Below are 20,610 nucleotides of genomic sequence, written 5' to 3' on the forward strand. Positions count from 1 at the left end.
TCCATGGACTTCATCGTTGGTTTACCAAATACTAGTCGGGGCAATGACGCCATTTGGGTTGCGGTCAATAGACTCACAAAAATGGCGAAGTTTATACCAACGAAGTCGACAGATGAGTTGGCGGTTTTATTTGTCGATCAGCTTTATAAGCTGTATGGTCTGCCAAAGAATATCGTCAGTGATCGAGATACTAAGTTCACTGGCCGATTTTGGCGAGATGTATTTGCTCATCTTCAGACGAAGTTGAGTATGTCGTCTTCTGACCATCCTGAGTCCGATGGACAAACTCAGAGGATGAATCAGACGTCAGAGGACATGTTGAGAGCCTATGTCTCTCGCAGACAGTCTGATTGGGAAAGGTATCTTCCACAGTTAGAGTTTGCCTACAATAGTAGCAAGCATTCTGCTACTAGATTTAGCCCGTTCATGCTAATGTATGGATTTGAGCCTAAATCCCCGATTGCTATTGGCTTAGAGAAAGTCAAGGAACACCAAGCTCATGATTTCCTGTATGACATGCAAGAAATGCTCGAATTGGCTAAGGATAGTATAAGAACAACTCGTGATCGAGTCACTACTTATGCTAATCAAAAGAGGTCTCCAAGGACTCTAGATGTGGGACAATGGGTCTATCTGAAGATACCCAAGGATTCCAAGACCATGCGAACACGAAAGCATTATAAGTTTTCAGCTAGATATTGTGGTCCGTTCTTGATCACAAAGAAAATTGGCCAAGTTGCCTATTAACTGGCTCTTCCTTCGGATATTAGTGTACATCCAGTGTTTTATGTCAGCGGCCTTAAAGTGAAATTGGGTGAAGCCGACGTTGTTGTGCCCATAGAGGAAAATGTATGGCAAGATATGCAAACTAAGTATATTCCTCGAGAACCAGAGGCAGTTTTAGATCATCGTACCCGTCATTTGCGCCAAAAAGTTTATGACGAATACTTAATTAAATGGAAGGGTCAATCTGAAAGGTTTGCTACTTGGGAACCAGTTAGAGCCCTAAAAGCTCAGTATCCCCACTTCATTGATGAGGACATCAATGGTTCTTAAGGGGGGAAGTATGTTATGTCCCGCTCTTGGGAGAGGGGATCTAGCCCATACGCCGTCGGGATGGGCGTTCAGTGTCCGGGCAGACGTAGTGTGAACCCGGCCAACGTGGCTGGCCATTATTATAAAAGGGAGGCCAAGGCCTCATTTGCAGTTATCGACTCCCACTGGCAGAGTGCTAGTGGTTAGCCCGCGAGGCTAGGAGTGCACAAGGTCACCTCGAGGGGGTGAGGCCGGGTGGTATGGGACGCTCGGTCTTACAGGTGCACGCCTACGTCCTCGGACGTTGGCCTCAACACGGGGAAGCTGCCGGATGGTGGCTATAGTCGGGTGGTTCGTCCAACGCGTGTTTGTAGGAAGTCCGTGTAGCCTGGAGATCCACTTTCATTGCTCGTTTCAATCCCCCTTCCCCATCTACGCCACGATTTGCACCAAATCCTATGGAGGCTTTGGTCAAGTCGATGATGGATATGATGGCGCAACAACAAGAAGCAAATCGCGTTGCGATGGCACAACTAGAAAGAAAAGCAGAACGACAGGAAGCTGTGAAGCATGAACGCCAAAACAGACAAGAAACCTTGGAGTGTGAGCGTGAGCAAGCGCGCTTGGCAGCCGAAGAAAGACAGAAAGAGCGTGAGGCACTGAGAGAACTACGCATGCAAGAATTGGTTCGACAGGTTCTCACTTCGAAGTCCGAGCCAACCAAAGATGTTGGTAGTTCATCAAGTGGCACAAGCCGAGATTCGGACTCCAACAACCCCGTCACAGAGAAGATCCAGTTCAGTAAGTATGATGGTAAGATGGATGCTACGATTATTCATTCTTGGTTGCATCAATTTAATGCTTATTTTGCGACAACTAAGAAGACAGGAAATAGCAAGGTTTTGATGACAGACATGTACCTTGCCGGTGATGGCATCAATTGGTACCATGCATGGCTAGAGGCACAGTTGACCGCGCACCTAGAGGAAGCCGAGGATGGTGCGCCCCTTTCTTTCAATTGGGCCGACTTCCAAGACAAGCTCAAGGCGCGGTTTATGCCTCCACAATACCTAGCACAGTTGAAAGATGATTGGCGCAGTCTCAAGCAAAATGGTATGCCGATTATGTTTTTCTCTAATCGTGTTTTGCAGCTCGGCACCCAATTACGCAAATCGGATGATGAGCGCAAGGAGGCTTTCATTTTCGGGTTGGACAACTATATCAGGTTTGATGTGGAAGTCCTCGACACAATCAATCTCGCACAGGAGATGAAGCACAGCAAGGGAAAGCCTAAGGAAAACAAGACTTCCACAAGTACCTCTCAGACTTCTCAAAACCCTCAGAACGGTAAGAATGGTAAGAACGTTAACTCTTCTAACCAATCTTCCAATAGTCTCTCAGAAAAGAACTCTCCAAATGAACCTTAGGGTAAAGCTAACACAATTGCTAAACCTAAGCTCACTCTAGATGAAAAGGCAGAACAAGGAATTTTAGGAGGATACATCACGTCAGAAGATCAAAGCATTTATTCTAAGGAAGGTCGTTGTTTTCATTGTCACATCAAGGGTCACATAAGAAGAACATGTCCTAAGCTTGAATCTAATGAATCTAAAGAACCCACAGAACCCACTTCCTTTGTCAATGCAATAAATGAGAACACGAGTGTGACCCAAGTCTCTCACACTATTCAACAAGTGTCCTTCCGTAGAAAATTTGTAGTCTCTCCTCTTTCAGGATGTGATATGCTTTTGTGCATTTGATGGTTTTGTGAGCATAACCCTCTCATTGATTGGGCGGAAGGAACATTTATTTTCAATGCCAAAAGTGACTCTCCCCTTGTCATTTGTGGAGAGCAAGTTGTTCATTCATCTCTCATTTCTAATGAAGACGAAGATGGCAAGAAATCCGAAAACGGAGACTCTCTCAGTCTCTTCTTTTCCCAAGCATGACATATGATTTGCATGATAATAATAAGCATAATGATCTGCATGATCAAGATGTGATTTCTCACGAGTATGATGATTTGCATGATCAAGATGTGATTACTCACAAGTAGGATGATTTGCATGACAAAGATGTGATTGTTCACACGAATAAATTTGGTTAATACTTAGAACCCCCACAGGAAGTATTATGTTTGAATGATTAGTCAGCACGTATTGTTCGAGTGTTTCATTCGTGATGCTTTCCTGTATTTTAGTCACCGTCCTTATATGATCCCTTTTCACAGGCATGACATATTGTACGTTGAGCACGTTTCACTCATGAATGAGCACGGATGCATGCGGATTACTCATGAAAAGATGAAATGTTTGCATTCAAGGAATTCACATTTCATGTCTCTTCCTTGGCATGACACAATATTCAAAAGAGCACAAGAAGGATTGAGCATCAAGCATAGGCATTTCCATTGTGATTTGCCACAGTTGATTGATTTAGACCAAAAAGACAAGTTTCGATTCCATTGTTTGCGTGTGTTTGATGAACGGTTTGACACTCTGTCTTTTCGTTCATCTACATTCCATGCACAGTCTTTAAAGAAGACTATAATTTTTTCAGTCACTTTACATGGAAAGAGTATGTTCATGTTTTTGTGTTGGAAGTGGTTTTAGGACTTTTTATCCTCGAAGATTCTTGAAGAAGGTAGCCGCATGTCTATAGACAAAGTTGAAGCATTGAAGGAGCCACACATGACTTTGTGTCGCTTTCGGCGCGGCCCAAAGAAGCAAGCGTTGCAAACCTTTATGAAGTTCAAGTATCACATGACCTACGCATCAGAGTGGGCCGGCGTAGAGTCCCTTCCAGGATTCCAGACCTTGTTGGCGATCTCCCTCGACGCCATACAATTCGGTACCGATACCTCACTTTGAAAAGGAGGGGATGTCACGTGACACGTCTAACCCTATGTGCACGTGGCCAAGCTACTTCATGACAAGGGTTCAATTCAGTTCAGTCAGTCTAGAATATGAAGGGTGATCTGGCACTTTTGTGAGTCTGTTCGCAGACCGTGCATGTCCAGACACTTAGAGTAGATGCATATCCTCTAGTTGCACACAGCATGATCATCAAATTATAGTCAAAACCCATCAGTAGCATTTTTACAGAGCATAGACCTATTTCTCCTATTTTAGCCAATTTTCACTTATTATTTTTAAGTGACTTTTGTTGGAAACTAGGTAGGGCAAATTTAGCAAGTAAGTACATAAGCAAACTAGCACTAGCACTTTCTGGCAAAAGAGGCAGCAGAAACACAGCGTTCAACAGACACCTTCTCAACAAAACCCCCACAACAACCTAGCGTTTTTGGAGCAGGAAACCTTGCGTTTTCTTCATCAGCAACCTAGCGTTTTCAGCATTGCAGACAAGCCCAACGTTTTTGCAATTGCAGCAACCTGGAAATAGCAGATAGCAGATCAACCCTAGCGTTAGCGGTTTGCATCAGCAGATCCATAGCAAATTTCCACCGCAAGACACTTTTCAGTCCTAGCGTTTTTGCATCAGCATAGCGTTTTGCAAATTCACCGCGACGGAACACCAAGAAGCATCAACGTTTTCAGTTTTCAGCAGTAAGACATCTCATAAGAAGTCCCAAACCTCGCAGATCTCACCTTCCCATAGTAGATGCTCGCTGCACGGTCAGATCCAGCGTAATTTGCAGTTTTAGCCAGAGAAGTGTCTATACCGCAAGGGAAATGTCCTTGACGTGTACTTTTGACCTACAAGGATTTTTGCACCGTTATGATGGCAAAATGGGGTCAAAAACCTGCAATTACAGCCATGGACAGGTTTGGACAGCTTGGTGAGGATTAGGTGGAAGCGTTCGGATCATTTATTTGCCAAGGGAGCCTCGAGAAAGCATTGGGTGCTTGTACAAGACAATTTAGAGAGGTTTCCCGTTAGGAATCTCGTCTAATTCAAGGGACAAGTGACCATACAGGTACGAGAACTCAAGGGCTATCCACAGAAGTGATCGGCACGCAAATCGGAGCGCAAAACAGAGAATTCAGCGTGCTCTAAAGTGCGTGGAAAATCACCGTGTACTTGGGATTTTGTTCGTGGAGACTTCTATTGTGGTTATGTTGTCGAAATCGGATTAGAGTAGAGGAATTTCAGCTCGATAAAAGTGGGATAGCTTATAGAAGTTTATAGGTTTTTCTCGGTGTAATAAGAATAAAGAAATACCGAAAGGGGCGCCAATCTTTGGGGCCAACAGGGTGTCGCTGTCTGCTTGGGAGCGCTCCAGCTACCAAGTCGTGAAATGTCTTGAAGTGTTGAATTCCAATCACACGTTTATTTGTGAAGTTCCTTTGTGTCGTAAAGTTAAAGTAATGATCGGGTGAAAGCTAAAGTCTACCGCCCTACGGGCGGGTTTGAAGTGATGAGTTGACACTACTGCAACTCATTAAAGAGTTCCATACCCCACTGCCCAAGGAGTGACCACGCCCGTGCTTAGATATAGCTATCTTCATCATTTTCGTAATCGAATCCGCTATCTTCATCATTTTTCCTCAGGGTTCCCCAAAAAGTACCCAGCTTTACTTTTGTTCTCATTTTACCTAATATCCAGAGTGAGATGTAACACGGATGTATTGATCAATCCTATAGGTCAGCTATGGCCTCTTCGAGATGTTAATATCAGTCTCTCTCTCTCTCTCTCTCTCTCTCTCTCTCTCTCTCTCTCTCTCTCTCTCTCTCTCTCTCTCTCTCTCTCTCTCCATATATCATTTACCTCGGTTGCACAAACCTGGTGGCAGGACCCTTTCTGCTGCTTCTGGCCATATAAATTTCCATGAGAGTTAGCCACCAATTTGGAGTGTTTTGAAAAGTTCTGGTCTCCTTCTGGATTGTACACTGTAACTACATGCCTCTGTCCAGCTTGTTCGGTGACCAAATTCTTCCCAAAGTTTCCCAAAACTTTGCCCCATCCATCATTGTTGGTATCCTTCTCACTACATGAATCAGCTTCAAGAGTGTCTACCTCTACACATTCTTCTGCCCTAAAGTGATCACAATCCAAACCAGTCATACATAGATGCTCATCCGTAGTACCCATCATCAACTCATCATTGTCTGATTCTTTTGTGATCACGTTCCCATTGCTGTATAGCAGGAAGCTTAAATCATCTGATCTATATAAGCCAACTCCATCCTCTTCTTTTACAACAAAAGGAGTGTTTTCTTTGAAGTCTGACGATCTCAAACTAGCCAGCATATCCGGAAAATCAGTCTCTGCCATATACTTATCAATAAAAGAAGTCAGAGGCATGGGTGACTGCTTTACTGGATACAAAGGGGAGCGCTCAATTCTGGCAGTTGACTTTTCTGTGGGAGGAGGCGAAGGAGATCTTAACGAAGATGAAGAAATTGATGTGATAGAAGAGCTGGGCGAAGAAGCATATGATACACACTGCGATTCTTGAGAGGCCACAACATCATTACCACTGATCGTAGATCCACATGATTCCTCTGCTCTCGAGATATTCTTCTTGAGCGCACCCCGCTTGCGAGGTTCAGGCAGCTTGCCTTTGATAGGGGAAGAATTTGCCAGATTGGCCTCAGGCCCACCATCGTGCAATAGAAGGGGGTCAACCTTAGAAGCAACCTTTTTTGCAACTGAAAGGGCCTCTCCGACTGCTTGTCTCACTGTAGCCACCTTGTCAAGGCGACAGCGCTCCAAAGCTTTAGTTGTGGGAATGAGCTCCGAAGCAAGAGCTCTAGGATCAACACAACCGATGACGGTGCCCACAAGTTGTGCCGCTGCGGCACGCTGTTGCCAGGAGCCAGAACCAGGTGTACTTCCACCAATTGTGACAAGGATATGGACACCCTCTTTCAGTAAGGAGCCAGCATAATCTTGCAAAGCCCCTGCATTAAAATTGGCAAGTGAACGCACCAGATGCATGTGTGCCACTGAATGTTTACCTTTTTCAACTAAAGAAATTGAGGACCTGGAGCACACATCATGTACAAGCTCAGGTGCAGCAAGCTTCCAATTCTCAGCCTCTATAACCGCTTGAAGACAAGTGGCAGAACCGACAGCAACAGGCTCCACATTAGCGGATAAGAGACCCAATAGAGGCTGGCACAGGCTATCCAATATGTCGGTAGCAGACAAAGACCGACTAGGGGCAGAGGCAGGTTTTATTGCATACCTGGCAACCGATGCAACCACTTTCGCGCATGCTTGATGAAGTTTATTTGCATGGCCTGCTCCACCTGCTGATGAAGCAAGGGTTCGCAGAACAGCTGCCATAATGCGTGGAATGAATGGCACTGTTGCTTCCTTATGCACTCGTGCAACCTCCTCAAATAAGGAAATGGCATAGCTGCAGCTGCTCTTGCCAGTCTCTCCTGATACCTGCTCTAGAAATCCAGGCATGCTTCTGGCATCAAGCTCTCCCTCAATAAACTGTTTTAAAGCTTCCATAGAGCTGCGGCGGGTATCGGGGTCTTTGTGAGTGAGCATGGCAAGGTCCTGCTTAAGCTGCAAGCTCAATTGAATAGCTGAAGAGGGAGAGGTGGGCGAAGAGTGAGCTGTTGTGCTGGAAGGGGATGATGAAGATGAGGGATACTTAGCCATTGAAGCTGCAGACAGAGAAAAAATCCACCTTGAAGGAAGACTATAGAAAGCATAGCCGCTGTGCAAATGTGCACTCTTCTGTCAGGGTGATCTCCAAGCTCTGCAAAGAGCAAAATTGGCTCGTCTGCTTGGGATACGCCATAGCTGTTCGGAGTGTTGGTGGGAAAGGAGCGCTCTTCCGTCTCTCTACCCTCTCTCACTCTCCCGCGCACCAACCGAAATTTTGCGCGGTGAAAGCCCTGCACTCTCTGTTTCCAAAGTTAGAAATCAAAGAGGTGGAACTTGCCAGTCTGACACACTCTTCCACGACTCCCCAGTGTCTCTCCAGACTCCCTCTAGGCTCTCTCTTACAAGCTTGGTCTTCTTTACACCCGTTTTTTGAGCATCATCCTCAGGCTGACCGTTGCTAAATGCTACCTAGCCTAATTAGTTTGGGATCACTGTTTCACACGAGTGTTGATGGGATGCTGCTCTATCACTTTAGAGATGCATGTGCTGTTGTCTTCCACATGGATCGAGCTTCATACTCTCATATACAAGGCCATTGTCACACATGACCATAAAGACTAGATAAGAGCACACTCCTTGAAATGGACAACCCTCACACTATCTCATCTCCAAAAGCTATAGATCGCTTTCCCTTACACAAGGTGAAACTACTTTTGTCTTGGCTTTCACCCACAAATGCACATATCCATAGTGAGATAACACCGTGCTAGCATGGGCACCATATAAAACTCGTCTATATGGTAGGGGTGGTGGAACCACCTCCCATGTTAAAGTTGCATCTTGGCATCTCTCCATGCTCACTCAATGGAGGTGCCTTATAGCCCAAATCCCATATAGGATATCCACCATCCCCACAGATCTCATCAACAATTGGTAGTGTGGCTCCAACGTCGACTATGCCAAAACCTCCCTATAATCGAATGGCTAGAAGTAGCAATGTCCTCCATAGTCTTTGTACCTATGGGACATACAAGCTCAATTAATTGCACAAGAAGGGTATAGATCGATTACTTGCATAATGTCTTGAAACTCTTTGCACCAACCATCATTCTAGAGAAAGCCTTTCTTTAAGCACATTCAATGATACTAGTCCATGTGTGCATAGATGATAATAAACAATATATGCATGATCAGATTAATGGTCATAAGGTCTCACATTGTATTGGAGAACTTTTTGTTACAATCATATCATGTCATTGCCTATTCTTGAGCCCTCTTTGTTGCTTGCTTGCACATTTTTTTATCAATTACACCTTATCCATCGTGTTCCGTTAACTTGTCCAAAGCCTACCCATGTCAATCCAATGCCCACTCATTTGTTGCCACTAGTTGTGGTTGATACTTATTGAGCTTGTACTTGTTGTTTATGCACAAAACGATGACCAAGAGCCTAGTTTTGATGATAATCAAAGTGCAAAGTGTTGTTGCATTTATTTATTATCAATTGTAGTGCTAACATTCTTATGTTGTTGAGCCTTAGAAGTGCAAAGTGAAAGTGTTGTTGCATCTATTTACTATTGATTGTATTGCTAACGCTTTTATGTTGTTGAGCCTTAGAAGTGCTTTGCGCTTGTAGAACCGCTCAAAGTGATGCAAATGAAAGTGATGATGCAAGAGTTTGAGCTAGAGGTCAATTGTTTTGTGGCCAATTAATTCAAAGAATGTTATGACTATGTGGCCAGCTATATAGGAAAGGCATTGTCTTGCTTCCATTTAGGATTTCAAACATTAAAGTGTGATTCACGACTCAAATTAGTAAAAGAAGGTAGCTATAAGCTATTTTAGAGGAAGCGAAAAAAGAGCACATAAATATTATTATCAAATTGGGGGGAGAAGTGGTTTGATCAATTGATTGAGGACTTCTTGACCTTGGATTTCCTTCCACCAATGGCATCTCCAAGATCAATGGAGCCACCATAGATCCTTTCGAGTTCCTACCATGAGACCATTGCAGGCCCACCTAAACACCTACAAAAGTGCACCAAGTAGAAGAGGTATTTTTTTCTTATTCCAACTAGATTTGACCAAAAGTAATATTATGTTGGAGCTATGTAGGATTAAGGAAAGTAGCATTCAAGGTTAACTTAACCATAAGCACACACAAACAAGAGAATTGAAATCAAAGCAGAACTTGATTATTGAACTAGCAACAAGAGAGTTCAAATGGGCTCCTTTATAGCCATGAACCATGCTTGTGTGCATGGGTGATACAGAATGTACTACACTCTACTGGAGGCCAAATGCACACGAGGAGCATCCCTAGAAAGAGGAGTCAACCCTAGATTCTAAGGGCCAATATGTCGAGTCAATAAATATACTTCATAACCATCTCATGTCTTGTAATCTTGTCTCATGTAATGTAATGTAATCTCGTATGAATGTCTTAAGGGTAGGTTGATATGCTAAAGCCCATCCACATCAACCCTCTCCTTGGGTTAAGGCAATGAAAAATTTAGATGTGCCAAAAGATCACTCATATCATAGGTGCCAAATAAATGGCTCATAATCATAATGCCATCATGACTCAAAAAACACTACCCTCAAATTCATGATCACGCCAAAATAGAGCACACCCATGCTATCTCCGAAGTGATACAAAAATTAGAGGTAGAGGTAGAGGTAACCATATGTGATCTACAAAATGTCCGAGCCAGAGTCAAAGCAGAGACATTGTGTGCTTCATTCATTTTTTCTTCCTGCTTCTTCTCCAACATATGCTTTTTGGTCTTCATATACTTCTTGTTGATGGTATTCTTCTTTGGTTGGTCCTTGTTGAAACATCTCATAGGTGGATGACATATCTTCTTGCAATGGGTGTACTTGTTGTTCTTGTAGCAATCTTATGAGATGTGTCCAATTGGGCTTACAAGTGTGGCACTTGTTCTTGGAAGCACAAGTGTGAAGGGTATAATTAGTGACCATCAACACTTAATGAGTGAATTTTCATTCATAAGCTTGGTCGTACACAAGCTATATTGCTTCTATAGACACAGCCAGTTTTCTAGAAAATCGCAGTTTTAGCCTGTCCTAGCAGGCTTTTTGCCTAGATCTTGCACTCCCAATGTCCAAATGACAACAAATTTTGAATGTGCACTTAACACGTCATGGACTACAAGCATGCTAAATTGGAGCCTAGTCTAACAATCTTCAAGCATCCTTGGAAAAAAAAAGGTGATTTTCTCCCTCAAGATGCTTTCTTGATAGCTTTTTCAAACTTTTTCACTTTGGTTGGGTTCCTCACCTTATGAATAGCCTACTCACCAATTTTGGTCCAATTTCAAGTTTAAGAAGGTCCCCTAGATCCTGTTTTAGCAGTTTCAAAGTCCCTTTCTGACTGTTTTGAGCTTAACATGTAATCTAAGTGTCCAAATTCGATTTTGAAAAGACCAATAAATTTATCACACCAAGGCCTATGAGCACGCCAAGTTTCAGGTGTTTCTGTATGTTTCCAACAACCTTCAAGAAAAAAACACGATTTTCTCCTTAGGTCAACACAGATTTGTCAAAATGATGCTTTTTCTTTTTGTTAGGTTCCCCACTCTCTGTAGATCTTACCTACCAATTTTGGTTGAGTTTTGACCTCTTTTGAGTGTTCTAGGCTAATTTTAGTGTTTTTTGGCACTTATAACCCGGATTTGGTCTAACATGATGTGCAAATTCCCAATTTCAATTTTTTCTTGATGAGTGTGATTCTTGCATCAAGACCCCCTATGATCCAAGGCTGGGCAAAATTTTATTTTTCTTGCAGGTAGCTAGGAGAAAAATGCAATTTTCTCCCTCTATTCCTACTTCTAACAACATTTTTCAAGTTTGACTTGATAAGGGTGATCCTTGCATCAAAGCCTCCCACTAACACGAATACTGGCAATAAATTCTTTTTCTAGTAGGTAACTGGGAGAAAAACGCGATTTTCTCCTCTGCTACTGCTTGTGGCAAATTTTTTAACTTTTTCCAATTCTAAAGTGTTTTGCCTTCCTTCAAGAGTACACTCACCAAATTTCATAGTGTTTGGTCGACTGGTTTGAGTTCAATTCCAATTTTAGCAATTTCCCAGTATGAAAGCTGGGATTTGACCTCACACTCACAATATGAGTCCAAATTCAATTTTGATTTGATGGATTTCTTTTGAAAGTAAAAAAGAACCCTTGTCAAGTTTTGACTCCTATAGTCGTGTGTTGGGAGAAAAATGTGATTTTCTTTCTTTACTACTGCTTTTGGTAACTTTTTTCAACTTTGACTTGATAGGGGTGGTCCTTGCATCAAGGCCTACCACTAAAACAAGACTTGACCAAAAAATATTTTTCTAACAAGTAGTTGGGAGAAAAATGTGATTTTTTCCTATCAACAAACAAAATCACAGTTTTTTCTAGATTGCAGTTTTCCATAGGTTTTTGCTATCACGTCTAATGTTCCACAAGTAATCAAAATTTCCACCAAAGTTGAACTCCTTGGGTGAATTTCCTTCCTTCCTCACACTCAAAACTCAAGCTTTCAAGCAATCTTTTGTTCACTCTTTTTTGTTGATTTTCACATGAAGCATATGCTAACACAAGTCATCCAAAATTTGGATAAAGCCTCATCCAGAGATGCATCTACTTACCCTGCTCCTAAAACTAGAGAAATGATCACTCAAAAACAACAACTTACTACAAAAACTATGAAATCTGTGTTTTTTCAGCCCAGTGCGAACTTCATTGCCCCAACAGCCCACAAAGGCACACACCAAGCTCTAAACCTATTTTCAACACTTTATCTTCTAACTACTCTTATGGCGAGAAACTCACCACTAAAGACTCAAAGACTAAGGATGCCATCTTCACTCCTATCCTACTCTATTTAACTAGTCTATCTAAAGTAACTCTGGTGGTTTTGTATGTGTTCACACTAGGTACTCGTTCCCCGACAACGGCACCAATGTCTGAGGGAGGCTTTTACAACATTTGTCACATTTCACAAAGAAATGGTCCCAAGACTAAAATGTCAATCTGAAGGGGGAAGTGACTTCACTAGGGCATGGAGGCACGCCAAAAGGTTGTCATCCCTTGTTTGAACACAAGACACTCCATTGAAACAGTCTATGAACTCTCTAGCTATGGAAAACCTGCAAATCAACTCTGATCAACACTAAAATTGGTGGGGACATTCCTTACTAGATCGAAACACTTCTAGACCAGCAAACCTCAAATCTGCACATTGGGAAAAATTGTGATTTTCTCTGATAGCAAAATTATAGGTCACCGAATTTGATGCCGGACACACCTACTAGGTGCTCCTAAGCGCTAGGAATCTAATGCAACTGACAAAATCTCAAAACAATGCTCGAATAGTGAGGTATGCACATAGAAGGTAGTGGGAGTTGATGCTCAGATCTCACGAGACGCTTGCATTGTAGATATTGACATGAAGAGATCCTTGAGGCTGACGTGTTGATGCTCTCAGTTTGTCAAAATGGTAACCATGCAATGCGGTGCAAAGAGATGAAATCTTGACAACAAGAGAGTGCTCACGATGTATAGAGAAACCTTATGTCTTTTTTAATGATAATAGAAATGTTTCCCTCAAATCCTTATAAAGTTGCCTTTTATACCCTTGGCTAAGGGTCTTATATGTACAAAGGCTAAAATGTTTCAAAAATAAGCGACCTATCTAAGAAACATGTCTACAGCTTGGAAGCTCATAGCTCCGAACTTCGCATAAATAAAAAGTGAGACAAACTCTAATGGGTTTTTTACGGGAAAGTTGCATTCGACTTTGTGTTACAAAGGCTCACAAAAACTTCTCCAGCATCTCTTGAGCAAGCATTTGTTGTTGGAATCTTTCAACAAGCTCCAGAATGGCAATGGCTTGATGTGTAGCAAGCCTTTGAATAGTTTCTCGATGTCGCTTCCTACCAATGCAAGTAATGCATTTCCCATGCTTACTCCCAACATCTGGTAAACCTGTAACCAAATGCTCACAAAAAGCAAGCTGAAGAGCATCATTGTTCAAATGACCAAATTTGTAATACCAAAGATTACATGTAGGTTTATTGACTGTTGAAGAAAGGGCATGGAGCCTGAAGAGTCTGTTCTCCATTGAGCACCCTTTGACCTCCTTGTAGGATTCACGATTCCAAATAGATACCGCATTCTTTGTAAAAATTACCTCCATGCCAACTTGTGCACCTCATGCATAGCCATGAGATGAAATTCCAGCTTCAAAACATAAAGTACCGTAGAGGTATGCATATCCCCTCTACTGTCAGGAATCAACTCCATAGATCCCTTGCTGTGAATAGGAACTTCAGATTTGTTGCCAATAAAAATAGTAGCATAGTGTTACCACATGTGGGACAAAAGATCCTTTGAAGGTGTCATGTGTCACGAGGCACCACTATCTAGAATTCAATCACGACCATCTCGAACCGCAAGAGTCACCACAACCTTCGATGTCCCTGGAGAGTCTTCTGAGGGTAGAAGCTCTAAATGAACAGTGGCGAGTGATTGAACCACTACCGTCGAAGAAGTCGAAGTGCTTTGGACACTTCCGCCAATAATGACCCATGCCCTTAATGATTTCAATGTCGTTCTATCCTTCTTTTTTAGCTTCACTCTTCTTTTCTTTGTTGTTGATGCTTTCTTCTTACCCTTCTACTTGTTGTTGTTGGAAGAGCCGGTCAAGGCTTTGGAGCTTGACTTCTTCCCCGTATTGAACCACTCCTCCTGGTCCAACACCATTGCTACAGTCTCGTCCCAAGAAATAGTATTCAATTAGCCACTAATAACCAATGAAGAATCAAAATATACCAAGGAGGTAACTGGGCCAAAAGCTAGATGGCCATGTCCTATGAACTGGTAAGCTTTCCCATATGAAGTATCTCTTATTAAAGCTCCCGCATCTTGTCGATGTGATCCCTTGGATGAGTTCTTCGCATCGAGGGTCCTCAATTTGCACATCAAGGGCTATCCGTTTCATTGGAGAAATTTGATTATATAGTGAAGAAGACATCCCAAATCAACTTCGTGTCCTTCATCAATTTGATGTGACCGATGACTAATGGTGTACATTTGAGGATTATGAAAGACTAGATTCCATCATTGACGCACTCCCATAGCTTTGCTCCCACACGGTCCTTTGAATTTTTAAAGTTGCTTGAAACAAAGCCTCCAAGCTTGTAAGAGCCGAAGGCTGCCATTATGGTCGCTTTCCAAATGGCATAGTTCTTGCCATTCAATTGTCGATCCGAGGGAAAGGTAGGGAGGGTAGGCATGTTGATTAGTTGATCACCTACACTGAAGTAGAATTGGGACCAATCTCCCCACTCCTTGTTGACGGGTAATATGCCACCACCACTCGCTGCTCGCAACCTCAAGTTGTACTTCTTCATCACGAACCAAACTCATGTCAGAATCATCACTCCTCTCCATCATGTTGGAGAACTTGGGCATGTGATGAGTCTAGGTTGAGACAAAAGAGAGGAAAACTTCACATCTACTCATTACATCCACAATCACCCCAAACGAGTGAAAAATGCAGACCATCTCTTTTTGTCGCGATAATTTAGCACCAAAAACTCGCACAAATCACCAATCCAATTCAAGAACACGTCGTGGCTCTGATACCATGCCAAAGGTGCAATGGAAAAGGGTGAATCGGGTGATGATCTTGTTTGCAACCATGAGCAAACCTCCTCTTGGGATCGGGCAACCAACGGATCTTTCGTGATAGATCTCCTCATGCACAAGCTTTTAGCATGAACCGCCCACCATACGGGCACCGCAAGCACCTACAAGCACAAACATAGGGTGTCTACATGTAGAGGAGAGGGAGAAGATGAGATTGCTAGAGAAAAATGTTAGAGAAAGAGAGATTGTTGATGGAGAGAGAAAATGCTAGAAAGAGAAGTGGACGCACACACTGCAAAACACTAGCAAGCTGAAAATTATAGAGAGAGAGAGAGAGAGAGAGAGAGAGACCAAATGTTGAATCTTTGCACTGAACAACATGCCAAAAGTACGAGGGGGAGGGTGCAAATATAGGCAATTCATAGAATTACCCTGCCTGCTTGGAAAACGCCATGATCTTAGAAAATGGCTAAAAATGCTAACAAATAAGTAAACTCACTAAAAGTGACCTTACACACATATTTAGTAGCAAAAATGCAAAAGCCTTGAGGCTCTGACCTTGGGAAACCCTAGGAACGGGGGTCCCACCTCATGCCAGCCTACCGGGTGGGCAACACCATGGAGTCAATATCGGAGAGAAAGGTACGTCTATCTCAAACACAATCGGGCATAACCACAAAATAGTTCTCACTCTCTAGTCTTCTCGTGGGAGATACTGGAGCCACCACCAGACATGAATGAACTTTAACACTGAATTTGTCAGGGCTATCATAGAAATGTCTTTTCCTTCCTTGAAATGATGCATTTTGATTTTCAACTATTCTACATGTGCCCAAAGAGCCAAAGGCTTTACAATAAATGCATTGGCAATATTCATCAAACCTATGCTCTTTTGACTTGTATTTCATGTACCAGTTCTCTACCTTTTCTATTGAAGGTTTGTCTTGGATATCTATAGTAGGACTTATTTTTCAAAGTTCTTAAAGATGGAAAGAATGTAATAGGTCATATCTTTTGTTGAACACAGTTTAAAGATTGTTGAATAGTTCATTAGATAGAGAGTATTAGTTTTACACAAACGAGTTCAATATGTTGAACGAGAAAATACACTCTTTCCTTTTTTTAAATGATACATTAAAGATGTGTTTAATAATGATTAATGAATAAAGGATAGTTTTGTTATAGATAGTAAAGTAAAAACGTAATCAACATTGATGCTTTTATCAATATCAATGTTTTATTTTCATGTGTTTTAGCTTAAAATATATGGACAATCTTAAAATAGGTTAAAAAGGTTGTGGAAACCTTAAAATAGGATTGTTATGAGTTGCGATCTAAAAGATGCATTTTTAGCCAAAATAGGAGGTTTCTCACTATTTTGTCCGCGTTGCCTTGTCGACCATACCTATTCTCATCATTTTGAGTACTTGAAAGTTAATATTCTAAATTTCTATGACAAAGTTACAATAAAGAAACAAATTGCCTGCAGCAACATGTTAGCCTACAAGCACATATACACATGCAATATCTCTTTTGTTTGACCCAACCAAGAAGTGATTGTACTTCTTCGTCATGGTGTAAAATTATGTTTTTAAATTGCTTATTGTGTTGAATTGGTTGCATGAGTATGTTGTCTTGGCTATTTTGTAGACGTCAAAAAAACCAATGCAATATCCATTCAACAGAGTGAAACAAAATCTCTATAGGGTGTCATGAGATTGAAATTGTGATCTCGTTTGTGACTCGGATTATGATCGTCGTTTCCATCCAGAGATTATGATTGTGATTGAGATTGCGAGTGTGATGGTGATGGTGATTGAGAGTGCAGTTGTGATTGGGATTGAAATTGTGCACAAGATATGATTGTGATTGAGAGTGAGATACCTCAGAGGTGGTCGGGAGTTTATGACACGAGCTATGCTCTTCCTCTAATCATTACGCTACATCGATATAGATTCTCTATTTTGTTTGTCTACTTTGCTTACTCTGTATTTTCCATTTATCAATCTATTTTGCTCTCGTATGTCGCATCACAAGTGGTATCAAAGCAGTTTTGATTTCATAGTAGAGATGGAAGCATACGAGCAAATATTGAAGTAACAAGCTAAGCTTATTCGATTTTTCATGAAAGATCTTAACAGGCATGAGAAAGATAATAAAGGAAAGGGAATATCTGATGCAAAAGGTGGAAGTGAAGGTGAAGGATCGAAGAAGAAGAAGCAGAAGAGGAACGATGATGACAATGATGAGGATGACGATGCGGGAGAAGAAGCAATGAAACAATTCTTCAAGAAGGCTAAGCTTAATGAGTTTGATGGCATATGAAAGATAGGTGAAGACTTGGAAGCATGGATTGAAGAACTCAAAGATTCTTGTTTCTAGGGAACACAACAATTGGCAGAATCCACTCCAAATTTTCAATTGGAATAATAAATCCCACCTTCAACAATCTATCCAACTCCTCTTTCACTTGTTTATCATAATTTGGATTCATATGAGACCTGGCTTGCTTGGTGGGGACCACATCCTTCTTCAAATTGATACATTGTTGATAGAATCTAGGGTCTAGACCCTTCATATTTGAATAATTTCATGCAAATACATCCATGAAATTCCATCAACACCTTTATAATATCTGACCGGAAAGACTTTTCTAGATTTTCACATATCTTGACAGGTTAATGTGTGTCCCTTGTCCCAAGATTCACTTTCTGAATTGCATCTTCCTTGACTCGAGAAACTTTATTCATTTACTTCTCAAATTCATGTTCTTGCTATAAAAACTCCTTGAAATGCATATCTTCACCCAACTGTTCAATGTCCTTATTGGTACTCAGCTCGGGTTTTGCCCACCATGGATGATTTAGGATATGGAGCAAGATTTTTTTTTGGGACACGGAGAGCCTGGTGCACCACTATTGCCACCCTTCTTGGCCACCAAAGCTACCCACTCTTCTCCTCCATCCTCTCCTTCTCCACCACTATTGCCACTCTCCGTGGCCACCAAAACCTCCCATTTTTATCCTCCACCACCTCCACCTATCCCCTCTCATCCTCCCTATCCTCTATCCTCCAATCTTCTGCTCTCTCTCCCTCTCCCTGCCTCCACATCTCTTTCTCACTAACTTCTTCCCTCTCTCTCTCTCTCTCTCTCTCTCTCTCTCTCTCTGTATCATTGTACCCACCATTAATTCCACTCACTCCCTTTATCTCACCACCATGTCTACTACCCATCATGTACTTCTACTATTGTCTCCCTCCCTTGGTCTTCACATGTCTTTTTAACTTATGTCTTTCCTCTATCACCCATTCCCTCTCTTTCTCTCCTTCCTTCCCTTGTGCAATCCCCCCCATCTAAATCTCTCTCCCGCCTTTGTCTCTTTCTCCCCCCAACACTCTCTCTCTCTCTCTCTCTCTCTCTCTCTCAGCCTCTCAGCACACAAAGTTATCATCTCCCAACTCAAGCCCACATTTTTGTTTGCAAGTCACATCTATTTGAAGCCACACAAGATATCAAAGCACTTGTTAATGCCTTTTGTCAAAACGGTTTTGCTATGGAGACTTGTTAGGAGATTTTTGCAAGAGTTTGCAACATCCTCACATACTTGTCATCACCTCACGATCTTGGAATTTCTAAAAATTGGAGGGCACTAGGACCCCTTTTTGAGGGGCCTAGTGCCCCCAAAACGGGCGGATTACTATCCTAGTGTGGGTGGAGGAGGGCCTCTCTCTATCACACACACACACCACCACCACATTTTATCTCTTGAAGTTATGCCTCCCACAAAAATGGTCATTTTCAAAATTACTTCGTAAGTGGTACCAAGGTCAAGGCTCACAAGGTATAGTTAAAAGGTTCAAAAAACCTTTTAAAATAACCAACTATGCATGAAACCTCCACTCAACCTTTCCGAGAGACATGAGAGAAACCGCATATATTGAGATCCTATTCAAAGGCTTTTTGAAGAAATGTATGCATGCACATATTCAAGGTCCTAAAACAAAAAAAAAAAAAGGGGAAAGCCAAAGGCGGCCAAGCTACCCCACCATATAATATTTAGCATGAACATATTCAAGGCCCTAAAATACCCACAAAAGGGAAAGCAAAAGGATGCCAAGCTACCCCATCTCAAAATACCAAGCTACCCAACCTTATAATATTTAGCATGCACATATTCAAAGCCCTAAAAGGCTACCAAGCTGCCCCAACATATAATATTGAAAGGTAAGGCAAAAAAGGCTCTCAAATCAGCCCACTCCAACTTTCCTTGGTTCATATACACCCATCACATTTTTTAGGGCGTGTTGCTCTCTCCCTCCCTCTCTCTCTCTCTCTCTCTCTCACACACACATTTTTCAAGAAAAGTCCCTCCCCCCTAAGTTGGTGGTTACTTTAGCCCCAACTATAACCTCCTTGAGGCCCCACCACTTCCCCCACTCTTCATAACCCTTCTTGGAATTGAACTCAAGAGGCACAAACACATGCTATAAAAGGTGGTAGTGCAAGAGTGAGAAAAACAAGGACATCACTATAAGCTGCCAAGGGAATCAACCACAGACTCACCCTAAACTCATGGAAACTTCAAATCAAGTTGGATAATCCTAAGGTTACATTAGGTTGACATCAATAACAAGTAGCACTCTCTTTTGACACCTGCCTTCCACCTTAAAGATTTGACATTCTAATGTTTCTTTTTTGGGTGATGGTGGCAAGTAACAGGAGAGTTCTTTACCTAATGCATTCACCTCATAAAAGTCTACATCTCATGCATATGGCTCCTCTCTACCCGCTACCCTCTATTTTCCTTTTCTACAAGGCATTAATAGAAATGGCTCAATGGATTTTTGCAAAAAATGGTGTTCTATTGTCTATTATAAATTTATTCCTTTTGAAATTGATGAAAATGTAGTGAGTAACCTACTCTCTCTCTCTCTCTCTCTCCCCTACCCTCACCTTGCTTAAGTGCATCCCTCTCCTACGCTCTTCCTCATTGTTTCTACCTCCTAGAAATATTTCACTCCCATGATCTCCCTCCTTGCTTCCCCCCTCCCTCTCTCTCGCTAGCTATGGACATAGAGAGAGAGAGAGAGAGAGATTATAATAGAGTCAATAAATATATACATGTATGTGTATATATACATATGCATGTATACATATACATATATATGTATACATACATACATATACATGTGTGTGTGTGTGTGTGTATTTGCCACCTTCCCACTAGTGATATCCCTAATGGGGAAATTCGGTGAGGGGGGGGGGGGGGGGGGGGGGGGTTTAATAAGGTGGGAGGGGGCAAAGTACATAACAAATTGGGTGTGTGTGTGTGTGTGTGTGTGTGTGAGAGAGAGAGAGAGAGAGAGAGAGAGAGAGGAGAA

At 42.0% G+C, this 20,610-nt stretch overlaps 1 protein-coding gene across 2 annotated transcripts in view; it reads right to left on the minus strand.

Moving 5' to 3' along the window:
* The window catches only part of LOC147431713 (uncharacterized), a 32,578-nt gene extending 24,523 nt beyond the window's left edge, over positions 1-8,055 (minus strand). The window contains exon 1 of one of the 2 annotated variants that reach the window (XM_086494222.1): positions 5,780-8,055. In XM_086494222.1, coding sequence (XP_086350348.1) covers positions 5,780-7,615 — 1,836 coding nt within the window. In that variant the 5' untranslated portion in view covers positions 7,616-8,055. Of the gene's footprint in view, positions 1-5,764 lie in introns of both variants that reach the window. The other variant, XM_086494221.1, reaches the window with a different exon arrangement.
* Positions 8,056-20,610: the final 12,555 nt, after the last annotated feature.

The sequence above is a fragment of the Adiantum capillus-veneris genome, chromosome 21, assembly GCF_014529385.1.
Source record: "Adiantum capillus-veneris isolate H3 chromosome 21, ASM1452938v2, whole genome shotgun sequence".
Classification (NCBI taxonomy): domain Eukaryota; kingdom Viridiplantae; phylum Streptophyta; class Polypodiopsida; order Polypodiales; family Pteridaceae; genus Adiantum; species Adiantum capillus-veneris.